The following is a 27,778-nucleotide window of genomic DNA, read 5'->3' on the forward strand; positions in this document are numbered from 1 at the left end:
CAGCGGGGGACCAGGGGACAGCGGGGGGACCCCAGGGCGCAGTTCAGTCACCCTGGTGAGGGGCACAGCACAGCAGGGGACCAAGGGACAGCGGGGGGACCCCAGGGCGCAGTTCAGACACCCCAGTGAGGGGCACAACACAGCGGGGGGACCCCAGGGCGCAGTTCAGACACCCCGGTGAGGGGCACAGCGGGGGACCCCAGGGTGCAGTTCAGACGCCCCGGTGAGGGGCACACGACAGCGGGGGACCAGGGGACAGCGGGGGGACCCCAGGGCGCAGTTCAGTCACCCTGGTGAGGGGCACAGCAGAGCGGGGGACCAGGGAACAGCGCGGGGACCCCAGGGCGCAGGTCAGACACCCCGGTGAGGGGCACAGCACAGTGGGGGACCAGGGGAGAGCGGGGGGACCCCAGGGCGCAGTTCAGACACCCCGGTGAGGGGCGCGGCCGCTCGCACACCTACCGTCGCCGCGGTCGGGGATGACGGCCTCGGCCCAGGGGCTCTCCTCGGCCTGGATGTCCAGCACCCGGTCGATGGATTTCTGGGCCTGCGACAGCGCCTGCTTGGCGAAGCTCGAGAGCTGGGAGGCGTTGAACCAGCTCATTCCCCCGCCCGGCTCGGTCCCGGAGCCCGGGGCCTCCGCGGCCAGGCGGGGAACGCAGCGCGCGGGCCCCTGGATCCGCGGGAGGGCGCGGGGCGCAGCAGCCACGGGAATAAGGCCCGCACCACCACCTCCCCCACCCCCAGCCCGAGGGAGGGCCCCGCACATGCGCACGTCGCACGCCTCCACGTCAACAAACCCAGTGCAGGCTCACTCGGCCCGTCAGCCTGCGGGTGGTCATGTGACTGCTAGTCTTGCCGCCCCCGCCGCCATAGTTACCGCGGCACACTACCTCCCGCAGCTCGCGTGACTTCCGCCTGGGTATGTGTCATGGCGGACGGCAAGGTCGCGGCTCTCACGCGAGACATCTCCACTCCTGATTTTTGGCTCAGTTCCGCCTTGGTCCCTGGCAGGACGAACCACCACAGCGCCCGCTATGATGGGCTTTGTCTTATAGATGCAATTATTCCCCCCATCTCCCGCACTGGGAAATAAAAAAAGTGTCCTGATTTTTCACACTGGCTGTCTGGTCACCCTATCTTCCAGGACCTGGCCCCATGCAATGACTGGGTAATTGCAGATGCAAGGATGGGGCAGGTAGCAGCGAGGATCCCAAGATACTGATCGCACCCTTAGGTGTATTTCTTCCAGCCGCCTTCCTACAGGCGTGATTACTCTCCCTTTCATTTTTTAAAAAGGGCAAATTTCTAGCACAGATGCTTGCAGGGAGAGAGGAGAAAATAAATATCTGAACCCAGTGTATGCTACAGGTACAAAATGCCAAAAGAATTCAAAAAACATGTTTTTTTTTTTTTTTTTTTTTTTTCAGCCTGACTGCTGATTTTTGAATGCTTGGAATTGGCAATACAGCTCCAAAGGGCCAGGAAAATTGAGACGGGACATTTGATTATTTTGATCGGGAGTACAGAAAGGACATTTTTTAATATGAGGGCAATCGGCCTTTGTCTATTCACTACAAGAATCAAAAGCAGGGAAGCTGGGCCTACTCCTTATTTAGAAAGGTGTGTCAATTTTTAGAAAGTGTCAGTTCTAAGAATGACAAGTACTATTGGAAGTAATTTACTCAAATGGCTAAAAATAGTTTTCTCTCTCTTTTGACTACACCTCGTCAAAACTGGTAAAGATTTATGATTTTTTTTCATCTAAGTGCCATATTTAAAAATATTTCAGCCATGTCACTGTTTTCGGTGTGTATGGTCTTCAAGTTCTTTCTACTTATACATCTCTAAAAGCTGGGATGGGAGAAAATGTTTTAAGAAGAGAAAGGGAGGTATGTATCAAATAAAATAACAGATTTCAGATCCATTTGAGTTAATTTGTGCACAAATGACACTCTCTCTCTCACCCACCTTTTGTCCCTGTTATGGTAACAGAAACAGCTCTTTTAACTGACAAAGTGATACCACGTAATCTTATGTTTTTGTCTCTTTCTCTTATGGTCACATATTGTCCCGAATTCCCATTGACATACTACAGAACAATTTATCTTTATATTTTTATTAATAAATACCTTGAGAGCATCAATGATAACCAAACATAACTCACCAATCCTGAACATCAGTGGGCTTTTGACTGAACTACTGTGCATAGTAACCGCTAATCCACTGCAAATATAAACATGAAAAATACTTTGTTTTCATGCACAGATGTTCATTTAATTTAATTACATTGTCTTTCCATATTTTGTAAACAAAGTGATTTAACCCTCTGCAATACTTAATATCTGTTTAGCAGGTCAATAAAATGAATATTAAATAAAGGAGGAAACATACAATACTTATTTTACTCTACTGCCCACAGGTTTTAATATAAGATTCAGCAAATGTATATGGGTTCTAAAATTTAATTTAAAATCATCATGGTTCTCCTTAAAGGATATTCTTTTGTAGATGTGGGTGTTCAAATGCAAGCAGAGAACAACTCCTTTGACCACCATAAAATGTCCAAGTGTAGGAAGGAGTGTTGGCATTATTTTAACATCAACACATAAACCGAAAAAAAATCATCACTATACATCAAGTTCTGTACATTAATGAGTATTTATACAAATACCATCCACCAAATATTGGCTTCTAAGGACAGTTCTAAAATAAGAGTGATTCACCTGGGATAATCTAACTTCCAGCAAGGCTAGTACTTAAAAGGGACATTTTAGGTTACTCTGAACATCCACATAGAGCACAACATGTTTTACATGGTGTGCAGAATTCTCTCACTGTATGTGAAGATTAATGAGGCTTAAATTAAGTAGTAAAATGAAGCTTGAACAACATCGTCTGTGGTGTAGTTATATCAGCAACTGCAAGTTCCTGACCATCCACGAGCCCCAACTCTGAAATAGGAAAAAAAAAAAAAAAAAAAAAAGAGGAAAAGACATAAACTTAATAAAAAAGAGTTACAGTTCTACAAAGGCTTAAACAACACTATCAGAATTCAGTTATATGTAATTCATTAGCTATAACAACCTCAGTATTAATTCAACCAAGAAGATGACTAGCAGAAGATATTTGTCAACAACAAAGAAAAAGTAAGTTTCACAGCATCCTTTGCTGACTCAAATATTTTTTTCTAATGACATCTGCCCAAATAATGAATGCTATTAAAGGAGTTAGTGCTCATCCCCAAAATAATTTTAAGGACAAGGCTGACTGTATGAAAAGGAGTTAACCATATTCTACTGCAGGAATTAGTGAGTGAGGAGGTGGGTTATTACCCTCTTATAGGTTTACAGTATCCGTGTTTGTGAATTAGAAGAGAATAGAAAATGAAGAGCAGCAGAACAGGAAGAGTGGAGGGAATGTAAGGAGAGGGGGTAACCGAGAAAAATTCTCTACTTCCTCTGTCTTCTGCAATTTAGTTTTTCTTTCCATAGAAGCAGACAGCTAACTGCATTGAAAATCCTGTTCTGTAGTAGGTAATCCCTACAGTTCCTCCTCCAAAAAAATCCCAATTAGGAGAGAGGAATGGGGAATAATAATCCCAGATACAAATAAATCAATCCATTAGTTTTATGACAATCCAACAATCTGCATATTTGCACATATCTTAAAATGACTTCATCAGATACTAATTTTATTTAATTTATATGTAATTTTAAAGATTTGTTGCTTAAAGTGCTCCTATTATTGCAAAATGTGCAATATGTTCTACAGAGGCATTAAACAAAACAGCACTAAAACTGAGTAATCATATCTCTGATTTATATGTATGTCTTGATATTCTGCGTGACTCAATTAGGCAATACCTTTCAATGTCTTAGAAAGATTTGGCCTTGTTCGTTCTTCAATTGAAGCTACTGTCTGTAAAATAAAACATTTTTTTTTAAATTAAACCAAGCCAAACTTAAATGAAAATGAGTTAACTAAGCAAAAGCAAGCAGGTACTGATCACCTGTAAATAGAGTGTTTTATTCCCCCCATACACAGTTGCTGTGATTGCTGGAGATTTCATTTGCCTGTATGAAAAACATGAAAGTAAAATGTGAGAGCTATCAGGATAAAATGCAGTTTGAAAAATCAAATTTTAACATGCTGCAAACTTCAAATTTCTAAAAACTAATCCAAGAAATCAGAATAGTTGCACACTTACAATGAAGCATTATTTGTCAAATAATCCAAGACCTCCTGCAGTTTTGCTGATGGAGGGAACTCTATATTTTGAGGGAGTTGGCTGCAGGCGGGACAATTCTCCTACCAAAAAAAAAAAAAAAAAAAAGTGTAGTAATCAAGTTTACACTAATAGACTTTTTCAAATATACTTATATCAGTACCAGTAATGATTTAAAATGTAGATCTTCGCTATTACAATTATTTGCAAAATTTATAAACGCATGGATCTAGCAAAATTAATACTTCTGTGAAGATTAAGTTCCCAATCCAATACTCTGTGAAGTCAATGGGAACCTTTTCATCAACTTCAAAGGGCTTTGAATCAGGTTGTTAGTCACTAACATACAACAATATATATAAAAAGGTACAGTCAATCTGTATTCTGTTTGGTTTAAAGTTTAGGGTTAATCCTGTATGTTACTGAATTAACTATGTTGTCCTAACCTCTTAATGCCAACAGTTGCTGTTGTGTCCTTAAGGCTATGTACTTTGTTCTGTGAATTATGATTCTTGATGTCAGAGGGTTAATATTTCCTTGATCCTGCTTTCCAGGCTCAGCTACTGTTTTCCTCCAGCTATATTAGCAAAAGCAATTGCTAGAGTTAGGGATTTAGTCACCTGGCTCACCTTTCTAGACAGGGATTGCTACTTTAAACACTGGATGCAGCAACAATGCTAACACAAATAGCTGGTGGAGAATACTTCCTGCATGTGGAACTTCTTCCCCCAGTCACTGAGAAATTTTGGCCCAACAGATATAAATATTTCTTAACTAAAGCATCAGTATTTTGTATTTATTTTATGATGGGCATTGGTAATTTGGTGTGTGATAGGTGGATCCCAGGCCTACCCCAACTATCAAATGCTCCTCTTTCTAATGCAGTTGTTGCCTGGCTGCTTGGCACCAGCAGAGTAACATCTGGAGGACCAATGGAAAGATTTCTTCCCACAGTAACAGCACAGTGCCCAGGGTTGTCTAGTACACTTGCCATATCCCAGACATCTGATGTACCCCCAGATCAGCAACAACTGACCTTCATTTATTCCCCTTGAAAGCTGAATAGTCTAGCTGTTCTCTGTGGATCTAGCACATCACTGCCTACGAGGCCAACCCTCCCCCGCAAAAATATCCTGTATACTCATCAGGCTACTCCTCCATGGGAAAGAAGTCAGACATACTGTTACTTCTATTTTTACATAGAACTTAGGAGATATTTAGATACTACAGTGGTGTGGACCAGACATTGAATTTTAAGTTCAGCAAATAAGCTGCTATTGCAACAGGTGCTATAAAAATCAGGAAACAACCCAGCCAGCCCAAGAGGTTCTTCTGTAATAGGACTAACCTTTCTTTCAGCTTCAAATGTGTATGTGTATAATCCATCTACATCATTGAACACCAAGTAGTTATTAAGAGGAATGTATGCACTGCAATGAGAAATGTGTTAGTGTTTATACAAATAAGTTTGTTGAAAATATTTATATTAAAAACAACAAATTACCTTGTTGCTATTTTAAAAACTTCAGTGGCGCATACAGCTGGAAAAGGAAAAAAAACAGTTGCTTTGTTCTCAATCTCAAAATATACACAACCACACAATCGAAACTGATTGAACAGATTGAAAGGTTTCTCAGAGACTTAGCTGGTAGTACTACACACTAATATGTGGTGGACTTGGTACTCATCTGAGACAGTCTTGGAGATCTGCACTGTACTTTTTATCTCTACATTTTTGAGGTGTCAGTGCAACCTCCAAAACTTTTGCTCACTCTCAAGTCACAGAAAGTACTCAGAATTATGCAAGATCATGTGTAGCTGCCATGTAGAGAAAATGGGATAATAAAAGGAAAAGTTAGCTAACTAGAAAACCCCTACACTACCCACTCTCACCCTCTAGTCTTTAATTGCTACCTCATGAAAAAGCTCACTACCCCAAATGGATGGGCAAAGTAAGGGAAACTTGTACTCAGATGCCTGGGAACCTTCTAATGAAAGCCAAAGATTTTCCTTTCGGCATTACTGTACCTGCAATGACTGCATTTGTAGAAGCTACAGCTGGAATGATCCGCTTAACAACCCCTACAAAGACAAAACATACAGCATTAAGCCTTTTCCAAAATAGTTTCCCCATATAAAGGACTATGTTACCCAAAATTTGTGGTTGTTTTGACTGCAGCACATAATACCCTAAATCAGTTTACACACTTTCCTATATTGTGCATTTCTATAGCGCCTATCACTGTTGTATCTAAATGCTGTTGAAGTACCTTGGTATTTTTCTTGGTATTTATTGTTGCCATTTGCAAGAGGTTACTGTCCACACACACTCAACAAAATGCCAACTACTGCTCTCTCTTACCTTGAGTAAGTCTGTATGTAACACCCTTAATATTGAACTGTGATGCTCTTTCTAAAGATTGTTGGTAAATCCATTGTATATGATCAGGGTCATCTCCATCCAAAGGAACACTCTCTAACAGGAAAATTAAAGATATACAGACAAGTTTATCGAAATTCATAATGGCTCTTCAACATCTACTTTTTTTGTCTACAAATTCTATATTTGTTTTAATCCACTAGTCTTGGTGAGAATTAGCACGGTTTTGGAGGTGGTGTTGGCAAAACAATTTAGTTGTTAAAACTGATTTCCATACATTTTATGAGCCCTGATGCATAATTTATAGAATCTGCAAGGTCATGACATGGATGGCCATGACAGGGTGCATAGGGGAGTCATGGGCAGGGAACTACATTGTGGGGTGGGGGAAGAATAGAACAGGGAAGGCTGGAGTGAACAGAAAGGGGGAAAAAACCTATGTGGGAAGAGGGAGCTGGTCTGGGGAGGATAAGGAATCCATTTACTGGCCTGGAGAGAAATCTCTCCAATACAGTCCATTCTATATGGCCAATTCCCGCCAGGGAAAAAAAGGAAGATCCCTCCAAAGCTAACAAGTTCTGGAGAGTTTAATATTTGAGATTTGCTCAATGCCTTTTTAAACTCCTAAAGGAAACTTCCAGGATTAAAACGTTATTAAGCTAGAAATATCTATCATTTAGCTTAAAAGAGAAAAGGTATAATAATCAGTCTATTAACAAACGTCGGGTAGTTACATTAGATTGCTTCTCAATGATGGGCATTACATGAAGATAAGATTATCTGATTTTTGTTTATTTTGTGGATAGCGGCCAAGGGGCAGAGTTAATGTTAACTAACCTTAAGTGTGCATTTTCATACTCCCCAATATTAATTTTTAAATATAACTAACTTTAAATGTACAGTTTTGTTGCTGGGGGGAAAAAAACCCTGCACGTTCTCAAGAGTTGAGACCATATATTTTTAAGGGCGATGTTAAGATTATTAAACCAAATATTAAAACTACTTTTTTTCTTAAATAATTACATGGACTTTGCAAGATTTGCATCTCTCTTCACACCCCCTGAAAGTCTCAATACTTTTTTTTCCCCCTCAAGTAGTATGCAAATATCAGCAATCATAATCAAACATAGCAGCAAAGTTATAGGTCTACACAAGGGAAACAAAAGTTCATCAAAAATATTTAAGCTTTCAAGGGTTTATTATGAATGGCAAATAAAAACCAGTTTTAAAAATTATGAGATACTTTGACAGTGATATAGTATTAAACTCATTAAAATAATCTAAATAACCATTCAAAGTCAGTAAACCACTGTCACAAACTAAGTTTACTATTACTGTAATAAGCAGTGAAAACCATAACAAGCTACCATAACATGAATCAGTACTGTATCAATTATTCAGCATAATAAAAGGGCCTTTCTCAATGGAACCATTCACACAACAGACATTCAGTCCGAAATTATACATCTGTGTATTTCTACATTAGCAATAGACAGTTTCATTACTGGCTTCTAACAATCATGTCTGTTCTTTTTTCTGCTGATGGCAGTTGTGGATTAGTAAAAAAGAGAATAAGCAATGTGTGATGAACAAGAGATCAATAACTGTTTATTCAACATGATCAGTCTATTATTTTCTTTCTAATGCAGTTGTAAAATATTTGCTTCAGGCTGAAAACTAACACACAGGATTTTAATCCAAGAGTGAAGTTTGGCCAGTGGTTGTTGGTAAGATAAAGTGCAAAATTAAAACAAACTGTTTACTGAATTAAAGTATGATTTTACACCTCTTACTTTGCAGCAAGTGTTTTGATTATTTAAAAGTCACATTAGTGCATTGATTTAAAAAAAATAAAATAAAACGCAGTGCACTGATTACCTCCAAAAGGATGTTCCTTGGGCCATTGCAATATCCTGACATATTCAATACAATGTTCTGGCAGCCTGGGCATAGATGCAATAGTACACATGGGGAAATTGATCTGATGAGGAAAGATCATAAAATGATTTAACATATATTCTGTGATGGAGAGGAGAGGAAGGAGAATGGAGAAGTGGCAGAAATGGAACACACAGAGGAAAAAAAAAAAAATCAATGATTTTAGTTACCTGAGGTGGATAAAGTTCAAGTGTGCATTCAATACAAGCTGTCATTCCAGGAATAATCACACGAGCGTTTCCTTTAAAGCCTTCTGTTCCTCCATCTATCAAAGGTATGATGGAACTTGGATCTAACATGCCATCTTCATAGTTTAAAAATGACATCTGTTAAAATTACAAGTTTGTACAAGTTGCATAAAAAATTATACCAGATCCAAAAAGTTCCTTTGAAATCATCTATTACTTAAAGATATAATACAACATGGCATTCTAAAAAATATTCGGTATTGTAGTTATAATAATCTATACATCCTCCCACTTTCATATTTGTTATTAGATACATAAGACTTAAACCTCAAATTCATTTCTCAAGGAATGTTGTTCCTACAGTCAAGTGGAACAGCAATGTTATTAAACCTGCAGAAATAAAAAAAATAAAAAATAATGCACCCACCATTATATCTGACCAAAATACAAACTAGCCTGTTGTTTATGCTTAGATATAAATATTTCACAATATGTACTGTATACTGTACAGACGTCAAGGGAATATGCAGACCAAGATTCCTTCCTTATAAGTCCCATAAACTGTATTATGCCTAAACACTTAGCACTTTACATCTGCAAAGCACAATAAAACATTAGCCAGCCCAACCTCCCAAAACATATGCGGAGGTAGGTACATAACTTACCACCTTATCATACAGATGAGGAAACAGACACAGAAAGCTTACATATGGGAGGTGACTGAGCCATTTCAAGATGAAACGTAACAGCTAAGCATTTCCAGTATTGTTCGTTTCTGAAAGAGTTCAGTGTGTGTTCACAATTCAATCTGATTTGATTAAGTATAGTATGCCCACACACTGAATTCTCTCCGTTACTGTCAAGATCCATAGAATCACAGGCCTTTTTAAGCAAGTGGTGTTTAATAAAGAAAATGGCTACAACTATGGACACAAACAGGCTTTCACCTACAACAGTTCCAGTTTTGTCACCTATGTTTACAAGGAACCACACTCTGCTTAGAAGTCTATACTGCAGACATGGAAGACTACACTGCAAATTCACATAATTCAATTTTATCAGTTGACTAGTTGTTGCTCAGCTCCCTATTTTCCAACTCCTCACAAGCCAAACATCCATCAACAGTACAATGTCCAGCATCTATTCAAGAATCCTGCTGAAGCCGTTAAATACATGCAAGAATCACGTATGTAAACTCGGTATCCTCTCAGACGACATGGACATTTTCAGGAGTGGTATTCGTAGTGGAAAAATCAGTTTCAGACATTTGAGCAAGAATCCTTGGCTTTCGCGGGACATTGCATCCACATTCATGCCTAGCTCAGGTGGCTGCCATCTTTTATTGACTGAAGTATTTTTGGACCATGACACGTCCAATCACTTGTGAAACAGGGTTGTGCAAGAAACCAGCGATGAGGAACAGTGGCTAGAACACCTTTAATGAAGGAGACTTGTGTGTGTGTTTCTCTCTCTCACAAGAACTCATACCAACACACAAGTTCCAATCCACTCAAAGAGAAATCCACTTTCCTTGTGGAAGCGGACAACTGTGGGCAACCATTGCTCACTGGGACATGTGGGATTTGGAAAGTCCACAAAAGGGGGGCTGTGTGCTGGAGGTGTGCATCACAGAAGATCAGTTTTACAGAGGAATGTGATCAACATAAATGTCCCCCAAAATAATTTCTTGAGATAGCTTTCACTAACTGCATTAGAGCTGTAGATGGCACCATTCTGTGCTCACTCAAGCAATGTAGATATTGACTGAAAAAAGCTACTGGCCTCATGGGAACACAAGCCCTGGTGGATCATACAAACATACTGTTCAGCGTTAGGCTGGCCTGACAAAATACATGATTGAGCTAATTTTCAAGAATTCTAGACTGCTCTGGAATGTACAAAAATGCACTCTTTTTGCCCTACACCATATACCATAATTGTCTGCCCCATGATTACTACATAGTGACAGGTGTTACTTCAACTAGTTGGTTCAGCAAAGCCAGAACGGCTGCAGCCTTAAGGCAAGATGGAGACACCTTCTGAAGAGAAATTACACTGCTACTGATAAAGGTCATCTGCTCACTTATTTTGCATTTATGAAAGCAAAAGGGAAATGTTCACTAGTGAGTGGATAGAACAGGCAGATGCAGATTCGGCATTTCACCAGCCAGACCCAGATGCTTTGGTTAAGGATATCACAAACGCTGCCAGTAAGCAACATGCTAATATTAGGGATGCCCTCCGCTAGTATTTTGCAAGTGAAGCAAATGGGAATGACAATGCTGATAGTTATAATCACAGTCAATTTACTTCTTACACTAGTAACAGTTAATCAATGCTTTTTGATGGTGAGCTTGAGAGGGGATACAATTCCACTATATCACTTGTACATGAAACAAAATCATCTCACACAATATATATTTTAAAACAAGTTTTATTCAACTATAAAAAACTGAACATGTGCAAGGGGAAAGACAACAATCATGTGTCTTCACAGTGCCCAAGGTCAGACATCACAACAACAAATAGGGGGTGGGAAGAAGGAAGTGGGCAGGTAATAGAACTTCAGATGGTGATGCTGGAGATTGGCTGAGGTCTAGGCTGTCACAGCTGTCCTGTTGGAAGGCAAGCCAGGAAGTGAGAAAGAGTAGGTATTCCAGGGCAAGGGGAACACTCATGAAGGCATCACTGCTAGAGGGGTCTCTGCTGGAACAAGCCTGGTGGTAGACACAGTCAGGCTGAGAATGTCAGGCATTCATTTTTTAAAAAGGCTCACCCTAATTCCCCATCATCTGCTGCACTGCCATGGAATGCTATCTCCAGCCAGCTTATTTCCTTTTCATGTTCCATATAGTTTTGCAGTCTCTGATCCTTCACCTCCTACACTGTCAGATTTCCACACTCTAAGCTGTTCTCAATAAACAGCTAAATTTGTCAAGCTCACTTCTTCGGTCATCTCCTCTTCTTGGGCTCCAGCAATCAAGCTTCCCTCTGTAACTCAGGGAAGCTATCAACCCTTGATCTCTTCTTATGAAGGTTGTTGAGCTGATCTTTACATTACACTCCTTTGTTCTTGCTAACATATGCTGTCTCCTCCCCCTTCTAATAGCAACTTTGGGGGGGGGGGGGGTGAAAAGCAGCAGGGTTAACAGGGATATTTAATTTCTCTTAATCTTAATCTGTCTCACTGGCAGCTGCCCACCACTAAAATAGGGAGAACTAAAATTTGAAATAAGTGTCCTTTTTGCAAGAATAGAGGTAACTTTTGCCACTTTTGTGAGGAGAATAAGGGGGTGTTCAGTTTAGCATAAGGTCTTACACACATTTACTGTTAAATACACTGGTGAATACTGTGGTTCTGTATATCCTGAAATCAAAGGCCCTAGGTTACCTCAATACAATTTGGATTCGTTTTTCAAGTTATCAGTGCCGAGACCCTGGTTTAGGGAGGGGTCATGAAAGGCTAGTTTGCTAACAACCTCATTGCTGAGCTACAGGAGTGAACAACCAAGCATTTCACTACTCTAACACCCAGAGATTGGAGAAAGACTGTAGCTAAAATAAACTGTTATCAGCACTAGTTACATGATTTGGTCCTATTGGACAGAGATTCGACTGATCCACTCAGGTCACTGATGTCTACTAGCTACAAAGTACAGTAAGTGGATTTGGCTTTAATACCATCAATGGGTATTTGAAACTTTTACATTTTAATATCTTTTTCATGCTGCTTTAGTGCTATTATATGGGGCACAGTACTCAACGGGAAGCATGGGGTCACTGGAATTTCTATGCTTAAAGGTCGCCAATCTGACAACATAAGATGGAGTTGTTGTAGCCATGTTGGTCCCAGGATATTAGAGAGACAAGGTAGATGAGATAATATCTTATTAAACCAAATACTTGGTCCAATAAAAGATATTACCTCAACCAACTTGTCTCTCTACCAGCAGAAAGAACAGAAAGGCAGGATCTGGCTACGAGAATGATGGTGGGGGAGGGGACTGTGAAGGGCAGCATGCGCCATCACATTTTGGGGGGAAGAAATGTATCGATCTTTTGGCCAAACAGCACTCGTAGGAGGGGCTCAATACTCTGCTCACTTGCTCCCCATGGATGTGGAAAGAATGAAGACTTCCAGCCTCAATGGCCGCAGCATCCTTCCACACAACAGCAATGAATCACTAACATATGGACCTCATTTCTCTCAACTCAAGCATACAGTTAAGTTATAAGTAAACACTACACCTTACCTGGAGAGTCTGCTCCTTCCTCTATTCCAACACTGTTAGCTGGGATCTACAACAGCAGATCCATAAAGTCCAGGTTCATGACCTGCCAGTCCAATTTCTGCTGATCAATTCACTTCTCCTGCCCCACCAGGATGCCTCTCTATTGTCCAATGACATTGGAGGCTCAATGAATGCCTTGGCCCAAGACTACATTTTAACATGTTGTAGACGGGGAAAGGTTTGCCTTCCTTCCATAGACATTCATGTGTTGTTCTGGATCCAAATGAACTATACTTTCACGCTCTTAATTTTATCCCAGTACTGCTTTGCATTACGCCTTATTCCAAGCTTGACCAGATGCTGTGACATGTGGCATAAACAAAAGTGCCCTGGAATGAGAATCAGCTCAGAATGGATCCCCTCATCACTCCAGATATTGAGAACAGTCCTAACACATTTGGCTCAGCTGCACAATCATAGGACAACTGTTCCTGAAGGAATTTCCAAACCAAATGCAGAAGCTAGCACAAGAACACAGTGATTGCACAGAAGTGAATGATTACAAAGTTCATGTTTTGTTATGGCAGGTGAATGTACAACATTATATACAGGTATAAAACTTCATGTAGGATTGCCATGGTATGCAATGAGCATGGGACATAAATGCCAAGGAGTCCTTGTCTAGAGAGATCACTGAAGGATGAGCAAGAGCCCTGTGGAATTGTGTTGGGAGGACCGATTAACTAGTGCAGGTGTAAACATCTCAGGTTTACACATGCAATGAAATGGTGCTGTTAAAGGCTCATATAATGTACTAGAGATGGTGCTATTAGACTCATACTGGGATAGCTTGCTAAATTCTAAGGGGTGTGGCTGAAGACACACTGTTATACATTTGCCAAGTGCCATAATTTGTTCTGAGGCCTGGAGAGATTAAGTGAGTTATCAAAATGTTACACAGCAAGTCAGTGGTAGAGGCAGGACTGAAATTTAGGAAACCTTGGTTCCCAGTCCCATGCTCAAGTCCACTAGACCTTGCTGCCTCCTGTCAGAGTATTATCTTAACTCAAGAAAGTCCCATACTAAAAAATAATTAGCTTTTTGGGACCAAATCCTGCTTGCTCTACACAACTGTGATAAGTCATGTTTACAAAGAGCAGGATGTGCCCTTAGTGTATTATTTTTACCTGATACCACTAAAATGCCATTGGAAAAATCACAGATGTCTCACTCATGTACTATTAAGTGCATAGTCCCCAGAATAAAGTGTCAGAAGGTTTTGCTGTTTTTTTAAAGAATTTAAGAATAAGATCCAAAGTAATACAAGATAAATATAAAAAACTCACAGGAGCAAGAAAATTCAAAGAAATAGAGGCAGCTCTATCTTTAATTCATCCCACTGAGTCAATGAATAAACACCAACACCAAGGAATAAAGTGGTGAGTAGTAACGGAAAAACAGTTTAACCTGAATTCCCTTATTTATATCAGTTTAAAATTAGATCCTGCTTTTATTTGTTTTGAAGTGAATGTAATGCTCACTAAAAGCGTTGGATTGACAGCCTGGAAGACAGAACTCTGTTTATTCACAGAACACATTAGCACAGGCAGCAGCAAGGCAAACTTCTCCATGCTGCCTGTCACTGTATCTCAACTCTGGCCTACAGGGACCCGTTCTAGGTGTGAAAAGAGAGAGTTAAGTCTCCATGCTTATTTAACCCTTGGCCTTTCAGAAAGCAAAAAAAGGGCCAAACTAGTGCCAATTATACTGGTGGATTTTGTGATACAGATAGCTGTCCAGCAGGAACTGGAACTCGTTACATATAAGCCACTCAAGAAAAAAAGGATGAGCTGGCTTCAGTGGCATTAAAATCCATTTATAGTTTACATGTAAACTGACATTTTTCCCAAAATGTAATAGAGTGGTATACATTTCATCATGATTCACAAAGAGTTAGAGGTTTAACGTCATACATCAAAATGAAAATATACTAAAATATGAAATATAATGGAAAATATATGTCTCTACCATTACCTTAACCAGTTTCACAATTCTATTTTAACACCCTTTGTTCCATACTAATGCTATTTTGCATAAAGCTGTTTAAATTTAGCTATCTATACTCAAATGATGATTAACTTTAGAAAGATTAAAATAAAGTCTTTACCAGCATGCCATTTATCCATCTTCTTGCAATTATAGAGTCCAGACCACATACAATAATATGAAATTCTAGAAGAAAAAATGTTATTTAAAATTTCAGTGTGTTTTCCTTTAAATAATCAATACATTTTATTCACACAACAGGAATGAAGTTAATTTAGCTATGCTATGTAGTTTATAAGAAAGTTTCACTTTAAAAGTTCTGGCTTTAAGTGAATAGTATTTTCTGCTCACTCGAAACAAACAATAAAAAGTGAACACTGACTTAACCAAAAAATGGCAACCATCAACAACTACAGTGCTTTCCCAAAGCACAAGTGGAGAATTTGTATATTTGCAAATGCTACTTACGTCGATAGAAAGTTTCATCCATATCCTGAATTTTTTTAAAATGTCTGAATGTATATGCAGTAAAGGAATTATATTATGGTAATTAGTACTTTTATAGTATTATAACCAAATATAGGTTAAACACAAAATCAGTAAATCAAAAGACCTAATGATGTATCATTATCACTTTATATCAGATGTGGACAAATTATGGCCCGCGGGCCGGCCGCCTGGCCCCTGAGCTCCCGGCCAGGGAGTCTAGTCCCCGGCCCCTCCCCCGCAGCCATGCGGGCTACGCTTTGGCCCGCCGCTCCCGCTGGGCAGCATGGGGAGCGCAGCTGGCTCTGGCCAGGTGTCGCGGCTGCAAGCTCCTGCTGCTGGTAAGGGGGCGGGGAACGGGTTGGGTAAGGGAGTGGGGGGTCCTGGGGGGCAGTCAGAGAGGAGGGGGCGGTTGGATGGGGTGGAGGTTCTGGGGGGGTCGTCAAGGGATGGGGAACAGGGAGGGTTGGGAGTGAGAGTCCCGGGGGGCCTGTCGGGGGCAGGGATGTGGATAGGGGTCGGGAGGGCAGTCGGGACAGGGAGCGGGGGGGGTTGGATAAGGGGGTGGGATCTCGGGGGGCAGTTAGGGGCGGGGTGGTGGTGGTCAGGTGACAAGGAACAGAGGGCGGTTGGATAGGGGGCAGGAGTCCGGGGGGGGGGGGGGGGGGGGGGGGGGGGGGGGGGGGGGGGGGGGCCGGGGGGGGAGGCACAGCCTTCCCTACCGGACCCTCCATACAGTTGCGCAACCCCAATGTGGCCCTCGGGCCAAAAAGTTTGCCCACCCCTGCTTTATATAGTACCCTATTAATATTTATATTGAAGTAGTGATCAGAAGCCTCACAATTCCTGGAAATTTTTGGACTGAAATTAGGACCATAAAATCATCGGCTATGAAGACAATAGTAGCCCCTCTGGAGAGTGCTGTCTAGTCTCTTCACCCTCATATTCCTCAAGGTGATGAGGAGCATGATCTGAGCTTAAGTGCATAGGAGAGCTGTGAAAGGAAGGGAACCTGGAGCAGATCTCAGACAGCAATGAGGTTGAATTGGGAGTCCTACCACAGTAAAGGATACATGAAAAAGGGAGCAAGGGAGAATTCCCTGTTGAAAACCAAAGAAGATAGATAAAAAGAGGAGACAAGAGTCTGTACAAGACAAATGAGACCATGAATAAAACTGTGGCACACAGACAGGCTGGACGCCAGAGATGACATCACTTTAGGGCCAAGAGTCAACGCTGGTGCAGTGCTGGTCACAGTGCCAAGAGCAGCCGTAGTCTAAAAAGGTCCACGGCAACACAGAAAAGACTCAACTACCTTAACTTGAATAATGAAAATATTGGAGAAAACATTAAGCTTTCCAAAAAGGGGGCCAGTGGGAGTAACAATGGATTCTGCCAAGTTTCAGCTCGCTGCCTATTTAGATCAGAAGAAACTGAGTGGTGCGTAGAGGTGCGTCCCTTTACACAACCTAACCACAGTGCACAAGAATATAGTGAGGTGCGGGTGTAACACAACACATATGGCTATCTATCTATAACTGGTGGGCCCAGGAGGTTCCATGCTGGTAATGCTCCTTTTAAATTTTTCAAACATATTTCATTCTAGTTGATGAATAGGTTTATATGTATCACAGATTCTTACTACATACTGCAAGGAATAACATAATACATACACCAAAAACTAATTCTGTGCCTATGCACACTTCTGCTGTTCTACAAGATAATGGCACAGTGGGAAAGAACCTAAGCCATCAGTCCAATTAGTAAGTTACTTTTTGAACAAATGAAAAGAAGTGAAGTTGGATTCTTTAAAATTAAATAGCCTGACCACCTACAGCAATCTTAAAAACACAATTAACTTCAATGGCTATTATTTCTCTAAAAGGATACGGTACAACAGCACAACTAGGAATTCGGTTGTTTAGAAATTCTGCTGCAACCTCTGCTTTAGGTCGTCCAACATCTTTGGGACTGCAAAAAAAAAAAGGGGGGGGGGAGCTTTTAAAATTCTTATTCTAATAGCAAATCATTAACCTTTGAGAATTCACGTCTTACAAATGATTTACACATAATGAAATATTACTGGAGGAGAATCTAACAACAGATACTATTATGGCGTATTCCTGTCATTTGTTAAATGGTTTTTACTTATAAGCTTCAGATATGAGACTAAACACATTTAAAGATCTTCATAACAGCTGCTGATACAAAATATTTGAAAAACTGGTGGATATTTTATTTTATTAGGAAGGAAAGTGTTACTTGTGAAGCTGATACTTTAATATGTATAAATTCTTCTATAGTAATACTTATTCCATTACCTTAAGCATCAGTGAATTAATTGATACTTATGTATTACTTGTTAACAGCTTTATTCTGTTTAATTAAAAAAAGAAAAGCACCATACTTGTAACCAATAGGAAACTCGTTTTTGTATGCTGTTTAACAATACATAATTTGATTTCAATTTAAAATTTAAGAAGGTATTAAACCGGAAGTCTGGGGTCAAAGTCTACTCTCAATTCATCATATGCAACTACCACCAAAAGCAACTGAGGACAGAATTAACAAAATGTATTTCCCCCCATGACTGGAGGGGTCTCAATGGGCCACTTGACCTTGAATGGTCCCTTGAAGTGTTCACTACTTATGCTAAACAATCTGTTCCACCTTGTATTTAGCTATGGCAGCCTGAGTACATTTCCTTGACCTGAAGAAGACATCTGTGTAAGCCTGAAAGCTTCTCTCTCTCTCTCTCTCTCTCTCTAGAACTGACAAAACACGAGGATAGATCTTGGTTCTGAGATATTTAGAAAAGCTAACTTAATTTGTTACATTTAATTTGCTGTAGACATTGATCAAGACTACAACAATATTTCAACCAGAACTTTGTTCAGCAAATCGTACAATTAATTTGAGAAGCTCACTGCAAGTCTCTAGGCACTATACTCATTAACGTTTTCTATATTTTCTACCATACCAGCTATGGCCATAATTGATTAGATTTTATTTTATTTTTTAATCTTGGAAAGCCACCAGATTTCCTCATAGAAATTAGAGATGGAAGACTTCCCTACCTAGGTGCTCCAGTCTCTCCCTCAACCAATTCAAGACTGTTTTCTACAGGACATGTTCTAGTAATTTACTTTTATGTATAGAGGATGTTGGAATTTTCTTGACGGCACACTTCCAAACAATAACTTTTATACTTTTTAAAATAGTATTCAACATTTATCTATGCCTGCAAAAAGGTATTTAAGAAAGCATTCAATATTGTCAATTGGCAAGATTAAGATGCTTGCTATAGAGGCTAATATTTACAATAATTATCATCTTGCATATATTAACCAATATATTTTAAGAGATGAGGGACTCTAATCTCCACTCACTGTCTTGCATCTTTTGTAGCCATTGAAACCTGTGAAAATTGAGTTCAATCTGGTTGTAAAACACTATCAAATCAGAACAGTAAGAATTTTAGATTCACTTTGCATAGGTGCAAGACACTACAAAAGGTGCAAGGCAGTACAGAATCAGGCTCCCGGTTTAGTTAAGAATGAGCATTCCCTTGATATGAAAAGTTAGTTAGCAATGTTGATGACATTCTACAGGACTAAACAGACACACAATCTAATACATATGCCTTTTGCTTAGAAATCTAAGAATATTTAAATTATGAAAATATCACTTACCGAAACAAAAATTGCCTATTCAGATTAGAAACGTCTATAGTATCCATGTCAATAACATGGATTTGTCTAAAACCAGACAATGCCTGTGGAAATAAAGTAAAGCTTATAAGAGGAAGTGAGATATTTATAGCTCGTCAATAAAACATTCCAAGTGCTAAAGGGTTCATAAAAAGCCAGCATCTGAAGGAATCTATAAATGTGTTCAACTCCATACACAGATTGGCAAATGGACATAAATAACATGGAACATGTTGACTTTTTTCCCTGCAATAAAAATTCTAGTGTTAGACCAGGGGTCGGCAACCTTTCAGAAGTGGTGTGCCGAGTCTTCATTTATTCACTCTAATTTAAGGTTTCGTGTGCCAGTAATACATTTTAACGTTTTTAGAAGGTCTCTTTCTATAAGTCTATAATATATAACGAAACTATTGTTGAATGTAAAGTAAATAAGGTTTGTAAAAGGTTTAAGAACATTCATTTAAAATTAAATTAAAACGCAGAGCCCCATGGACCGGTGGCCAGGACCCGGGCAGTGTGTGCGCCACTAAAAATCAACTTGCATGTCGCCTTCGGCACATGTTGCCTACCCCTGTGTTAGACTAATAAAAAAAAGTGCAAGATGTCACAGATATAGCCTTAGTACTACAGAATACCCTGGCTATGTCCACACTAGCACTTTTGTCAGTCTAGGGTGAAAAAACATACCCCTGACCAATGTAAGTTTTATTGACAGAAGCACCAACATAGCTACTGCCACTCGGGTTTAATGATGCCGACGGGAGAGCTGTCTCCCATCAGCATAGAGCAGTACATGGGAGACCTTACAGCAGCGCAGCTGCAGCAGTACAACTGGGCGGCTGTAAGGTCTCTAGTGTAGACATAGCCTAACACTTCATGCTTTAGGGACAGTTCACTTTAAAATTGGTTTTGCAAGAGTACGATGAGAAAGTATCTAAAATATTAGTGTTGTAATGCTTATGTGATAAGTCACAGGACATTATAATGCATATTACATACATTTAATGTAAGTAATAAATTTGAATTTAAGTGCAGTCGTTTTCTGGTTAAAATACTTATTACAAAAACTGGTATTTGGAAAAACTGGGTTAAATACATTAGAAATGGTCAAAAAACGTTTTGAATTTAGAACACTATTAAGATGAAGGAGACATTCACACTTAGTTGGTGTTGTTTTGTTTTAGCCCATCTGACTGCAGCACAAGGAAGATGGTAATATGCTGATTTACAGTGTGAATGGTACCTGCACAACCACAGGGGACAGAATTTTTTTAAATAAGGTCAGACTTTGCAAAAGAGTAAACTCTGCAGAACTATCTTAATCTACTTTATCCCTCACCTACATGGTTCTAAAATGTTCAGGCAGAAAGTTAAAAGTATTTACAATGTCAATGGAATTAACAACCATTTCTGAGTTAAGATAAATGCAGATGGGGGCTTTCCATGTCTGTGCTCAAATCACAGCTGACAATAACCATGAAGAACTTATAGTCAATACTGAAGTACAACCAGCAGTGCAAAATCACCTCATTATTTGACAACTCAGCAGGCTTAATCTCTCTGCCACTGAGGATCTGCCCAATCCTGTTGCTAGGCCAGCCCATCCTCAGTAATGACAAATGGTATTAAAGCACAATAATGTCTACAAAATTATTGTGGGGCTGATCCAATAGTTTAATGATAGTGCCCTGACACTATCACGCAGAAGACTTGTCTGAATTGCAGTAAAAAGAATTAAAATGCTATGGAGACAAGCACACTGCCTCAGAGCAAGAAAATGCCTTGTGTTACTGAACAGTGACCCTCCTGCCATAATTATGGGTTCCAAGAAGATTTCAGTTCAGTCCCATAAACCAGAAAGGATACTGGCTGCAACATGGCCTCTCAAAAATGAGCAACTATCAAGCAGAATAGGTAAAATCTGAAGAATCTGACAAAGAACCCTGTCCTCCAATTTCTTATAGGAATAATATTCAATATTCGCACACATATGAAACATTTATTATTTGATATCCAAAAATGAACACCATATTATATGTATTAACTCTAATAATGCTGTATTCAAAGTACTAATTAAACAGAAATCTAAATCTATTTTTTTAAAGTAAAAGCATGTGTTCTTAGGCAGCAGTAGCAAGTGAGAATTTAACAGTGGATATCTGAGTGCTGCATGTTCATCTTGTTTCACTGGATGATGCTTAGTTGTCACTTTAAGTTCATCCAAAAGTCTAAAGAAAATTAAGTTAGATTTTAAATTGAACCATCAGTATTTATTTAACATACTTAAACTGTGTTTTATATCAGCTGACTATTTCCCTTGCTACAGTGAATTTGATTTGAGATTAGCTTGAAACTACAGCTCCTCTTCTGACCCCTGAAATAGGCTTTTCAGAACAAAGAAACTGGCAGGACAACACGTAAGCTACCATCTTGCAAACACTTGCACACAAAGATGAGATGAGAGAGAACAAAAACAATCGAAGTGAATGAATAATCTCCTGAGGAAAGGAGTAGGATTCCAAGAAAAAGAGGAAAATCAAAGTAATTACCAGATTTTTCAGGAGTTCACATCCTAATCCTCCTGCTCCAATAACTAGAACTTTACATGTGTTTAACAAAAAGTCGAGAGGCTGTAAAGAATGAAAAAGGATATTAATATGTTGAATAGGAGAAAACTAAGATTTCCCCATTGCATTACAAAACGTATGATTAACTTACAACTTCTAAGTACCTAATAAACTTTTCTTTGATCTTGGACTTTACCAGTTGTTCGGTCCACACAATTCTTATACCTTGACTAACTTTAGTAAAAGATGTCTGCTGATTTCAATATTACCTTCATTTTCCCTATTTTATTTTGCTTGTGAAATAAGCAATGTGCCCACCATCTTCCCTTTCAGACACAAAATAATTTATTTGAAGATATTATGGTGCCTTTCTCCCACTGAAAAGTTTGCTGACACACAATACAAAATGAAAGTAAACCCAGACACAGAAAATATTGCTGGCCTAAAGAGTAGTGAAATACTTGCAGCATTGGATAATTGCTCTCTGTGGACTATTCTACCAGATATTTAGCTTGAACTGGAAACTGATGGAACAGTACACTAAAAATAAAAAGGAATAAAACAAATATTCTTGATAACAAACAAGAATAAATAAATGAAATGCACTGAAAAAAGGAGAGAGAAAAACAAAAATAAATGAAAAACAAAAACCCACTTAAAAAAAACCTAGAGAAAAGTTTTTGTTTTGTTTTTTAACATAAAGCTACAGTGCATTTAAAATATAGACGACAAAAGCACAGGCTAAGAATCCAGAATAAAAAATGGAAAGTAGGAAAAGGAAGAAAAAGGGTAAGAAATAAGAATTTTTAAAGAGTGAAAAATCAATGTAGGAAAAACAACGAGAAATGTTCAGGTGAAAAGGAACTAGGAAACTGTCCATAAAGAAAAAAGTAGGAGAGATACAGAGAGGAGGGAACAAAAAGTAGTGGGCAAAAAGCAAAATAAATCAAAGGACTCACTTATTTTGCTATTTACTTTTTAATTTTTTGTAATTGCCAAGGCTACCTTATACATATCAGAATTGATATGAGTGTGACACGTGAACTCATAGCAACAGTTCAAATAGTTATCCCACCTTCAAATATTATGGAGTTTTGCTCATTCCCATTAAAAACATCCTCCCTTCCCAATACAGTAGAACCTCAGGAATTCCGAACACCAGAGTTACGAACTGACCAGAACCATACATCTCATTTGGAACTGGAAGTACACAATCAGGCAGCAGCAGAGACGACAAAAAACAAAACAAACAAACAAAAAAACCATAAATACAGTACAGTACTGCGTTAAACAAACTACTAAAAAATAAAGGGAAACTAAAAAAAGATTTGACAAGGTAATGAAACTGTTTCTGTGCTTGTTTCATTTAAATTAAGATGGCTAAAAGCAGCCTTTTTCTTCTGAATTTTAAAGTGTCAAAGCTGTATTAAGCCAATGTTCAGTTGTAAACTTTTGAAAGAACCATAACATTTTGTTCAGAGTTACAAACATGTCAGAGTTATGAACAACCTTCATTCCCGGGGTGTTCGTAACTCTGAGGTTCTACTGTACTGTGACTACTTATGTTTAGCTTAATTCCTTGTTTATCTGGGAGATAATTCCTTACTGCACCCAAAATTATTTAAAACCAGTAGAAAGTTACTATTTTCCAGTTGGAACTTCAGGAAATAGCCCACATGCACTATATAATTTATGTACATATTACTGAGAAAGCTTGTAGCTGATAATGAAGTGTAAAAATATAGAAGTCTATTTACAACACTGTACTTTATTCTAAAATCATACGATTCAATTGTTTCACTTTAAACACACACATGCATTTTTAGTTATCTTGCATTGCTGGATGGTACACCAATAAATGTGTTCACATTAGTTTGCAACACAACACTACAAACATTTTTATTTAAAATAAATGTTTCTCACTTGAGTGCCTGGCTCGAAATCAGGGTGTGTGAATGGTCCAGATCGCTCGAGGAACTTCTTTACATGGTTCCAGCGACCTTCCCAGTCTCCAGTGTCCCCACACCCACCATCAACAGCCATTCTGCACAGAACATAGTAAATTCAGCTGCAAAATCAGTAAAGAAAATGCCACACCTCTACAGCTTGTTTTCCATCAGTTGTGCTAAAAGAAAACCAAGCTATGGTCTAATCCTGAAAACATGTCCACATCTGTTAACTTTAATCCAGTTCTGATTAAGCACATGTGTAAACGTTTGCAGGACTGTGGCAGCTAGATAGTATTTTTGAAACAACAGAGTAATACCATTAACTACACACCAAAGTCAAAGACAAATAGACACTTGAAAATAATCTGGCTAATTACCTACAATCAGCTAAAGGTGACCTGGAAAGAAAAAGTGAGTGTGCTCTTTTGTTGTCTGATGTAAAAAGAATGCCCGAAGGAGTTTTTTTCCTTAGAAATATCAGGAATGTCAATTCCTGTATTCCTTTTCTTTATCGGACTTCTTAGATAAGTCAGATAGGCATATTAGGTACTCTTAGCAGGGGTGGAGTTTTAATAGTTTTCCTTCCATGCATTTTAAAAAGGCATTAACAAAAATGCCAACTGTCAGACTAAAAGTAATTTCTTCTCAATTAACAAGGTGCCACTTTCATTGCACCTATTTGACAGTTAAGCATAGGGTATTCCAGGGCAGACAATTTTTAAAATTATTTGTACACCTCTACCCCGATATAACGTGACCCGATACAACACGAATTCGGATATAACGCGGTAAAGCAGTGCTCCAGAGGGGCGGGGCTGCGCACTCCGGCAGATCAAAGCAAGTTCGATATAACGCGGTTTCACCTATAACGCGGTAAGATTTTTTGGCTCCCGAGGACAGCGTTATATCGAGGTAGAGGTGTATTGTTAATTTTCTTTTAAGCTTTAAGGAATACTTTTACATCATAAAGTAAAAAAAGACCATAACCCATTTTTCCTCCCTTTGCAGGTCACTTTTAGTAGTTCATAATTAAATTAATTTTAATTTTACATCTCAAAATAACTTGTTGGAATACTTCAGAACCGGCATACTCACTTCAATATTGCTTTTAATTTAAGATCACTTGTCTCTTTTAAATTAATCTATATACGGAACAAATAATCTTTCCCTGCAAGAACACATCTCCTATTTAAAAATTTAGTTCAACTCAGCCTCTACAATTACTGTTCAGTGTTAGCAAGAGCTGCGTAAATTAAAAAATAGTTTTGCAGTCTTGAGCATGCACACCCAACTTTGAATATGCAAGAAATGTAGTTTGTTTTCTAGTACAAATGTTGTTTATATTTCTCATGCAATATAAGATTAATTCAGTAATTGCTAGGATTTATTTGTCTCCCTCCTCCTCACTTGCCAAAAAAGAGGGAACCCTAGCTATAGCGGCAAGACACTGCATAGCCTTTTTTCAAAATTCAAAACATGGAAAATAGGGTTAACTCCATTGTAATTTTATTTGATGCATTTTTTAAAATGAAGCTATAACCCTGCAAAAGACTTTCTATAATTTGGGAACAAAAACTTGTAGTACCTAAAGTGTTTTTTTTTTTAAAAAAAAAACCACCCTAAAACTGGATTTGTTTGAATATTTCACAAGCTGTCAATATTTTGACTATTTTTAGACAGTGGGCTGAAATCATCTAATTCTATGAAGTTACACCAGTTACTAATTTATGATGGGCTTAATAAAAAGTACTACAGCACAAAAATCTCTTTTGTAATTGAAACTTGCTTCACTTTCTTCTGCAATATGTACAATTCACACTCCCCTCTCTGACTCTTAGATCTATGGATCCTCCTGTTGTACACTGGTTCTTAGCATGCATGGTTACTAAAGAAATGCAAATCTCATACATGTTTTTAACTTATTTTATTTGCACCACAAAAATTAATCTGTATCCTATGTACTGTAATTTAAAAGTTCTGCCGGAAATAAGCGTAGAGCTGTGCTTGGTGGAGTTAAGAACGGATTTTCTGTGCATTTTACATAGAGTCTAAATATATCCATTATCCAACTGTACTTTTTTGGGGGGGGAGGGGAGAAGAGGACTACATTTTTCTTAATTTACAGTTAACTGTAGGCAGTAAGATTTGGTTTTGAATTAGACATTTTGGAGACCTGCCAAATCTGTTGTTTGAAGTGAGATGTTTTTTATTCATTTTTGAAATCTTCATTTTTACAGCACCATGGTATTAGCTCTGTGTACTTAAATTTTTATTAAGGATCTTACAGTGTATTTCAATGAACTGTTCCAATTTCTCGTTTTTAGTTTTCAATGTCATTTTAATTGTCACTGTATCACAGTCCTTATGGTGTCCTAGGTCCCACACTCTTTCCTTCTCCCTCCCAGTTCCCAAAGCTCCATGCTTCTGAGGGGCCCTGTCATCAGCATGCATCCAATATGCCCAAGAACCTCTGTGACCCCATCCCAAACATACACATGCAATGCCTGTGAGCCTACCTCCCAGGCTAAGTAGCTAGGTCTGTTTTGTGATCTTTAGGGAGAGGGTTGCAAGCAGAGGGAAGGATACAGCTTGAGGGTTCCCACATGTTACTTTTTGGGGAGTGAAGGGAGGTGCATAGAGTCTGGGGTTTTAATAAGCAAAGGCAGCTCTTCTGTAGCCTGGATCTTTAATTCTCAGCAGCCAAAATAGCCGCTGCCTCTGCCCAGCAGCATAGCATCTCCCAGCACTGCCAGGCCATACTCATGCCAAGCTTCCAGCACCCCAAGCACCAGCCCCCTCTCCACAGGACATTCCTCTTCTCCAATCCATTTCCCAAGCCCCTTAACACCCAGGAGGCCACACTAACCCATCCCATAGCTCCACCTCCTGCCAGCCTGCCTCGCACTGCCCCACCCCACAGCAGCTTCCTCCCACCCCACAACTCCAGTTCCCCCAACCCCACACCAGCCCATCCCACAGAAGCTAACTTGGGCCTGCAGCCCCCGCAACCCTAGTTCACTACGCCAGGCCCAGCAGGCTCCCAAAGCCCCAGTATCCAGATCCCGACCCCCTCCAATAACCCACCTGCCAGTAACTGCCCCACACTAACCCTCCTGCCCCCAGGCACCGCACCCGCCAGCTCCACCCTACCCGACCTCGCACTAACTCATCCCACAGCAACTTCCTCCGGCCCCCACTTTCCCCAGCCCCGCACTAGCCACCCGCCAGCAGCCGCCCTACCCCGCCCGGCGGGCCCCGCACTAGCCCCCCCAGGCAGGCCTGACGCTAACCCAGCAGCCCGGCCCTACGCTGCCCCCCGAGGCCCCGCCACCGCCCTAGGCCCCGCAGCCCGGCCCCACACTAACCCATCCGCCAGCAGCTCCTCTATCCTCCTTCTTTTCTTCTCCCTAAAAGAGAGAGAATAAAAGAAGGGTCAGTCTCGCGCTACCGAGCCCGGGGGGAGGGAGCCCGGGGCCCACCGAGCCCCGAGGGGAGGGGGGACCACACACACACAGCTACTTACGGCTCCTCGCCATCCGCCATATTTCCCTCTGCGTCCCACAATGCTCCGCTGCCAAACCGCGGCGGGCCGAGCCGGCCAACGGCACCGCAGCGCCTCTATGGGCGCAGCTCAGCTAGAGCGCCAAGACGGGGGAAGGCCATAGAGAGCGGCTGGGGGGATAGAGCGCCCCACCCGGCGTGCTCCGGACAGGCTCCGTGGGGGAGGGAGGGAGTGAGTGCGCGCGCATGACACGTGGCTCCAATACAGGACGAGTGTAGAACTAATCTCCATAGCAATCACGTAGGGAACGGACCCCCTCTAAGGGACCCCACAACCTTACTCTGCCCCTATAGAACTCATCCCTCTAGCAACAGGGCAGGGTATAGTCCCCTCTAGCTCACCACTAGGGTGACCAGATGTCCCGATTTTATAGGGACAGTCCCGATTTTGGGGTCTTTTTCTTATATAGGCTCCTATTACCCCCCCACCCCCTGTCCTGATTTTTCACACTTGCTGTCTGGTCACCCTACTCACCACAGAGCCAAAGTCCCA

The 27,778-nt window shown here is 40.2% G+C and overlaps 2 protein-coding genes across 6 annotated transcripts in view; both read right to left on the minus strand.

Annotated features, from left to right (window-relative positions):
* The window catches only part of TMF1 (TATA element modulatory factor 1), a 30,534-nt gene extending 29,775 nt beyond the window's left edge, over positions 1-759 (minus strand). For 2 of the 3 annotated variants that reach the window (XM_026650236.1, XM_026650235.1), the window contains exon 1: positions 463-759. In XM_026650236.1, coding sequence (XP_026506021.1) covers positions 463-604 — 142 coding nt within the window. In that variant the 5' untranslated portion in view covers positions 605-759. The remainder of the gene's footprint in view (positions 1-462) is intronic. The other variant, XM_026650234.1, reaches the window with a different exon arrangement.
* Positions 760-2,115: 1,356 nt separating this feature from the next.
* Positions 2,116-27,778, minus strand: UBA3 (ubiquitin like modifier activating enzyme 3). 3 transcript variants are annotated; one of them, XM_026650240.2, is made up of 18 exons: positions 27,761-27,778; positions 27,090-27,131; positions 23,699-23,819; positions 21,758-21,838; positions 19,191-19,273; positions 17,389-17,469; positions 15,481-15,524; positions 15,134-15,198; positions 8,717-8,872; positions 8,487-8,589; positions 6,591-6,704; positions 6,257-6,310; positions 5,733-5,769; positions 5,577-5,658; positions 4,211-4,311; positions 4,013-4,076; positions 3,867-3,921; positions 2,116-2,954 (listed from the first exon to the last, which is right to left on the minus strand). In XM_026650240.2, exons 3-18 carry the CDS (start codon positions 23,816-23,818, stop codon positions 2,866-2,868), a joined length of 1,329 nt encoding a protein of 442 aa, XP_026506025.1. In that variant the 5' UTR covers position 23,819; positions 27,090-27,131; positions 27,761-27,778; the 3' UTR covers positions 2,116-2,865. The 3 variants fall into 3 exon arrangements, with proteins under 3 accessions (XP_026506025.1, XP_026506023.1, XP_026506024.1); XM_026650238.2 differs by lacking the exon at positions 27,761-27,778 and adding an exon at positions 27,248-27,310; XM_026650239.2 differs by lacking the exons at positions 27,090-27,131; positions 27,761-27,778 and adding an exon at positions 27,248-27,312.

This window comes from Terrapene carolina, unplaced genomic scaffold, assembly GCF_002925995.2.
Source record: "Terrapene carolina triunguis isolate 2854851 unplaced genomic scaffold, T_m_triunguis-2.0 Scaffold89, whole genome shotgun sequence".
In the NCBI taxonomy this organism is placed as follows: Eukaryota; Metazoa; Chordata; order Testudines; family Emydidae; genus Terrapene; species Terrapene triunguis.

Excerpts from the sequence above, each read along its gene's own strand:
- UBA3 (XM_026650238.2), bottom strand. The coding sequence starts at position 27,267 with ATGGCGGATGGCGAGGAGCC. Across the intron at positions 27,132-27,247 it reads ATGGCGGATGGCGAGGAGCC|GGAGAAGAAAAGAAGGAGGA; the intron begins GTAAGTAGCTGT and ends TCTCTCTTTTAG. Across the intron at positions 8,873-15,133 it reads GATGGATAAATGGCATGCTG|ATGTCATTTTTAAACTATGA; the intron begins GTAAAGACTTTA and ends TAATTTTAACAG.